The sequence below is a fragment of the Xyrauchen texanus genome, chromosome 2, assembly GCF_025860055.1.
Source record: "Xyrauchen texanus isolate HMW12.3.18 chromosome 2, RBS_HiC_50CHRs, whole genome shotgun sequence".
Lineage (NCBI taxonomy): Eukaryota > Metazoa > Chordata > Actinopteri > Cypriniformes > Catostomidae > Xyrauchen > Xyrauchen texanus.
In genome coordinates, this window is record NC_068277.1 from 12,099,204 (window position 1) to 12,105,796 (window position 6,593).

Here is a 6,593-nt window from a genome sequence, read left to right on the forward strand (position 1 = left end):
CATTCAAAGTATTAAGACAAATTGCTCATTTTCTCTTTTACTGATCTAGAGGGAATTCTACTTTGAAAGAAGCATAAAGACATTGATAACACATTTTAATGACACATTAAAGGTTTTACTGAGTGTCCTCGTATTTAAATGTACTTCACAGTTGTTGGACCGGTGTTTGAATGTTTGCAAACAGTAGACTGTTGCTCAACGGTTTTGAACTTCTTTTAACCCCTGAATAAAGAAGGGTGAATGGTGTGTTCTCACCCCAAAACTGAATGGATAGCTTCAGAAGACATGGATCAAATCAATGGTGTCTTATGTGTTAATTTTATGCTGCCTTTATACACTTTTTGGTGCTTCAAAGTTCTGGTCACCATCCACTTGCATTGGAAGGACCTACATAGCTGAGATAACCTTCTGAGCATCTTCGTTTGTGCTCTGCAGAAGTAAGAAAGTCATACACAAATGGGATTGCATGAGGGTGAGTAAATTATGAGAGAATTTTCATTTTTAGCCGAACTATTCCTTTAATGTCCTGTTAATCAGACCAACTTCCACGTCATTTTGGATTACCGGAAGCGTGTTGAAAGGTCATATGACCGACCGAAGCACTGCTTCACGTTTTGCCGAAAAAGTAGTCCCTACCACTCATCCACAACACGTATACTAATCCCAACATATTCAGTCGACAAAATAAAAATACAAACCTTTTTCCGCTTCAAAGATTTATTTCCGATTGTCTGTTTTTCAGAAACGCGAGTTTGCGTTTACAAGAATATCGTAAATACCGCGTAATGATATTAATGCGCGTCAGAAGGGGAAAACACAGCTGTGCGCGTGCAACCATCAGATAACTCGGAGAGTACATTGTGTGGATAAGACAAATTTACCGTGTATTTTCGGCTTCATCAAACAAGCATGAAGTTCCAATACAAAGAAGAGCATCCATTTGAAAAGCGGCGGTCAGAGGGAGAGAAGATCAGGAAGAAATACCCAGACAGGGTGCCTGTAAGTTGGTTTATAGCGCTCGAGATGTGGAAACACGCTTGCGTCATAGCTCGCAGCATATTACAGTAAAGCGTGATAGTCGTAATATATCTGCATTATATTATCGGTGCATCATTGATAGACTATACACCGTGTGTAAAGCATTTCTTACGAACCATTAGTTAAACTAAGAGATTTAGCATAAGAAGCATGTGAAGGGCGAAACAGCTGAAGGCCTTGTTAATCTTTCAGCCAAAAAGAGCCTTTATCATTATGTGCATTGTTTAGTTGTCCCTTGTGGTTTGATGCATAGTGCTCATGGAAAGACTGAACCTCCACCACTATTATCGTGGTATTTATGCATGGTTTTATTTAAAATGCAATTGTGTAAAATGATACATTTGTTTGGTTAGGAACATGGTGTGCTGTGAAACTTCTATACCTTAGATGTTCTGTCAACATGTGTATGTCCACAAGGTTTGCTTTACGATTAAAAACAACACAACTAGTAATCCTACGTAAATCGTATACAACAGAACATCTCTTTAACACGAGATTAAGAATTTTGCATCCATTAATAACAAATTAAACTAAACGCATTAAGTTCACCTTGTAACCAAAGATGTTCGTGTCGTCCCTCCCCAGCAGAAACACTGTAGTAATTAGTGGTCCACCAATATGGGTTTTTTAATGGCCGATGCAGATAGTCAGAAAGCAGGGTGGCCGATATATCACACTATATGCATATTTATGCATATTATTGTAAATTACATGCATAAATTGGCTAAAAAATATATATGTTTAATTATTAAATTTAAAGGAATATTCCGGGTTCAATACAAGTTAAGCTCAATCAACAGCAGTTGTGGCATAAAGTTGATTACCACAGTCATTTGAAATAGTCCCTTCTTTAAAACACCTAAATTATTTGGTTACAGTGAGACATTTACAATGAAAGTGAATGGAAGTTACTTTGTAGAAATTATCATTTAAAAAAAAAATAAAAAAAGTTAAAAAATTAGATTTTGTGTTAGATAGTAGAAAGCAGTTTCTCCTGGTTTCTGTTTAGTCCCATTTTAGTAATTGTTTGCACATAAAGAAATCGTTATACATTAGGAAAAAGGAACAAAAAGACAGAATAAAACTAATTGCACATACAGTGAATATACACTCACTGAGCACTTTATTAGGAACACTTGTACACCAACTTATTAATGCAATTATCTAATCAGCCAATAGTGTGGCAGCAGTGCAATGCATAAAAGCATGCAGATATGAGTCAGGAGCTTCATTTAAAGTTCACATCAACCATCATAATGGGGAAAAATTTATATTTCAACTGTGGCATGATTGTTGGTGACAGATGGGCTGGTTTGAGTATTTCTGTAACTGCTGATCTCCTGGGATATTCACAAACAACAGTCTCAAGTTTACTCAGAATGGTGCCAAAAACATCCAGTGAGCGGCAGTCCTGTGGACAGAAACACCTTGTTGATGAGAGAGGTCAACGGAGAATGGCTAGACTGGTTCAAGCAGACAGAAAGGCTTCAGTAACTCAGATAACCACTCTGTACAATTGTATTGAGCAGAACAGCATCTCAGAATGCACAACACGTCGAACCTTGAAGCGGATTGACTGCAACAGCAGAAGACCACGTTAGGCACTTTATTGGTGTCATAGTGTTCCTAATAAAGTTCTCAGTGAGTGTATAACAGTTACTTATAGCTTATTGTATTTTGAAGTTGTTCTAACGCACTAGTGCAGATGCAACAAGCATCAATCTACTGACTGCTAACCGGGCACTTCAAACATCATGAGGTCATACGCGTCTGCCGCTGCTCTGTTATGCAGGACTGTTTAAATGATACTGTGTTGCACGCCGGTCTATTATTGTTGTAACACGATGGCACTAACAACAAAATGAACTGTGATTGGTCATTTACATGTCTCAGACGGCTCCTTCACGTGCACTGGCGATTCTATGCGCCGTTGCTGCTTTAGGCACTAATCGGACAAACGGGAAATTGTATCGCCCGATGCCAATCATTTTAAAATTCAGAATATCGGTCAATCACTAGTAGTAATTTACATATTTCACTCAACTAATACAATGTATCAGCAATTTTGTAAGTGTAGCTCCATGAGTCTGTTATATCAATGTGAAACAATAATGCCTAAAACAATTATTTCTTAAGAATCAGCGTTAAATGGCTGGAATTTTGTATTTTGGACACAGACCAAGTTTAAGGGTTTCATGCCATTCCTCATCTGCAGCCTCATTATCAAAAATAGAGCCGTTTTTCTCAGATCCTCTTTGCACAAGGTCAAAAATCACCTGTGGTGGGTTTGAGATGGCAAAGAAATGAGTGAATTGAAATGAAAGTAAACTATTAATTTCAGTAACTAAGACTAGCCTAACTGTACAACACATCCCCATACGTTTTAAATGAACCGTAAGACTAAATGTTTGTTTTCTCTTTTAGGTAATTGTGGAAAAAGCTCCTAAAGCCAGAATAGGGGACCTAGACAAGAAGAAATATCTTGTCCCTTCTGATCTGACAGGTAATTTCGCCAGTTATGTTAATTATTAATTGAGATGATATTGTTGAGAAAAATCATCATCATGTCAGAGTATCCATTGTTGGGTTTTTGGTTGTTTTGTATCAAGAATTTTGATGTTAGCTTCGCAAAACAACGTAATAAAAGCATGTTTTATTTATACAATGTTTTATATTTTCAGTGGGCCAGTTTTACTTTCTCATCCGAAAACGAATTCACCTGAGAGCTGAGGATGCACTCTTCTTCTTCGTAAACAATGTCATTCCCCCTACCTCTGCCACCATGGGCCAGCTCTACCAGGTAGTTCTCTCTTTTGTTTCATACATTGCATTTTCTTGTCGATATTACGCCATGTAGTTTCTCTTATTATTCTGTTTCTTACACGCAGGAGCATCATGAAGAAGATTTCTTCCTTTACATTGCCTACAGTGATGAGAGTGTGTACGGAGAATAGAGCCAAAGGGAAATACCCCCCACCCACCCCCCTTTTGCCTTTTAAATCAATATATAGGCATCTCATAGCGTTCTCAGAACTGAAGTATCAGATGCACATTTGCATTTATTTTATCATATCCTTTAATGTTTTGTTTTTTCCCTTTAGTCTGACATTCTGGTGTTTATTAAGAATTAACTAAGAAGCAGTTTTTCATTTTCATGGTTTTTATACAGCGGTGTCAATAACGGAGAGACACTAAATATAATTCAATGCAAATTAAATTTCGCCTTTGATATTCGTAAGCGTTAGCTAATTCTGCCAATTAAGCTGTTTTCCCCTGTATATTCAGTTATTTGCGCACATAAAATGCAGACCTTTCAGAGTAAACTCATTTAAAATTGTTCTGAGCATACAAACAATGCTACAGGATTTCTAACTAGCATGTACAGTACAACACTAGCTGGCCAGTCAGATTGAAAAAATCGGACTAACGTTTTCTGTGTCCGCTAACTCTGATTTGCTGTTACATTGATTTACTTTTATTATTGTACCTAGAAGATTCTAGATGGTTTGATTAATATTTAAGTTGTAAGTCTCAAGTGCAAGTTTTATTTGCAATATTTTTTTTTTTTTGTATTCAGCTGCTATTTTTCTGGTACTCTTGATGATGACCATATAAACCAAACGCACACCTGTTTTGTCTACTGTCATGTTTCTTCACTAAATCACTGAGCAGAACGCAAGCTACTAAATTGAGATTTCTTTCAGTAATTGTTAGTCTTGGAAAGATATTTGACAAAAGCTTAGAATATTTACTGTTTCAGGTGTGTTGTAAGTATTATGAGTTTCCCTGCGGCATTCCATTTGCTTTGACTCGTTTTTTTATTTTTATCTAAACTGTTTTGGCAACACAGATTTTTTGAAAGTAAATCCACTCACAAAATCCCTGTCTTTGAAGGGCAAAAGATGTTGCAAAGTCCAAATAAAGACAAAGGGTTATAAATATAGCATATTGGCTAGGTGTTTTGTTGACCACAACTCAAAGACATAGTTGGGTACTTGACAACATGGAAATTGTCTTAGAATTGTCTTACATCAAGATTTTAGATTAAATGTATTTGATATATTACATTTATAGGAATATTTGAGAGAAAGTGTACATTTGTATTTGCTTGAACTGGCCACCATTTCAAGTTTTTTATTCAGTATTTTACTTTTGCAATTACTATTCATTTCTGTTTGCAGTTCACAGTTCTTTTCCTATTACATTAATTGTTAGCAACACACATATGCCATTGCCTATGTCATAAACGTCATAATCACTGCATGAATAATAATTCTAAAATAATTAGGCTATCACTCTCGTCACTTTAGGACACTTTTGTCTCTGTGTGTTGATAAATAAACGCCCAGATGATAATTAACTTCACCGGTAACTAACTTGTAATTACAGTGCATTGTTGATAAAAGGAAAACTACAAGTAAACAAGGCAGCCACTTAAAAACAACATCTCATCGTGTTCCAATCTGTTTTCCGGTTGCTGCCGACTTCAAAATAAAAGTCCGCCAACTTGACAAGAGCGAAGACCAGAGATTATTTAGCAGAGATGTACAACTTCTATTAAATGAATGGTAGAATTTAAAAGGTCAACGGATACAGAAATTAAGTCCCACCAAACAAGTAAAAGAGCCAATCACCTTTTAGAGACAGACATCGCCTGTCAATCAACTCGATTACGCGCATGCCCATAAGCTATACAAACCGGGTAAATTGCTTTTATGTAGCGTAATGTGAGGTAAATAAGCGCAATTAATGACACCATTGTTGTCAGATTTTACTGTTGATTTGAAATATATTCTTTGATCGTAATCTTGACCGACCATTTTAGAGATTTCGATCTATTCCCATTCAAGTAGATAGAAGTTGCACTGTCATGACTGGAAATAGCCTCCCGAGAGCGTTCCAAAGATGGCTGACTTGCTAGAGTGACTTTGGCGTTGCCCAGGAAACGTGACGAAGTCTACATCAGTGTGTGTCTAATGAACCAATAATGGAAATCAGGAAATCTGCAGTGTTTCCGTTACTGTTTCGGGAGAAAATTAGGTTTGAAAAGGTATTTTATTTGATTACAGTTTAATTTTTATATATATATATTTTCTTATTTTTTAATGACATTTTTAGCATACTATTATATATATATATACATACAGAGTTGGGAAGGTTACTTTTAAAAAGTATTCCACTGCAGATTACAGAAAATGTCATTTGTAACGTATTCCATTAGATTACTCAAGGTCAGTAATGTAATCTAAATACTTTGAATTACTTCTTCAGTACTGGCTAATGTTTCACTTGCTTTGACTATAAACAATTAAATAAAGTAAAGTTCACTTAAATTCATCTTGCTTTAAGGATTTAAAAATATATATTGTTTGAATTTCAAACAATATTGAAATTCTCATTAAGAGTAAGATTTTTGCAGTACATCTTTGCTGTAATATCAAAGCTCTTACTAGAGAAAAGAAAGGTATGCTCCAATGTGCATTTTCGTCATGGATATATTGGTTGTAGCTTTCTACTATGTTAATGGCTAGCATTTCTTGTACAAATACCCTAAC

At 35.9% G+C, this 6,593-nt stretch overlaps 1 protein-coding gene across 1 annotated transcript; it reads left to right on the forward strand.

Moving 5' to 3' along the window:
• Positions 1-876: 876 nt before the first annotated feature.
• On the forward strand, positions 877-4,902 carry LOC127618125 (gamma-aminobutyric acid receptor-associated protein). The gene is made up of 4 exons (XM_052090414.1): positions 877-999; positions 3,463-3,541; positions 3,720-3,838; positions 3,927-4,902. Exons 1-4 carry the CDS (start codon positions 910-912, stop codon positions 3,990-3,992), a joined length of 354 nt encoding a protein of 117 aa, XP_051946374.1. The 5' UTR covers positions 877-909; the 3' UTR covers positions 3,993-4,902.
• The last annotated feature ends 1,691 nt before the right edge of the window (positions 4,903-6,593 follow it).

Coding starts and splice junctions, on each gene's coding strand:
- LOC127618125 (XM_052090414.1), top strand. CDS start 910: ATGAAGTTCCAATACAAAGAAGAGCATCCATTTGAAAAGCGGCGGTCA. Junction 1,000..3,462: donor AATACCCAGACAGGGTGCCT/GTAAGTTGGTTT, acceptor TTTCTCTTTTAG/GTAATTGTGGAAAAAGCTCC. Junction 3,839..3,926: donor CCATGGGCCAGCTCTACCAG/GTAGTTCTCTCT, acceptor TCTTACACGCAG/GAGCATCATGAAGAAGATTT.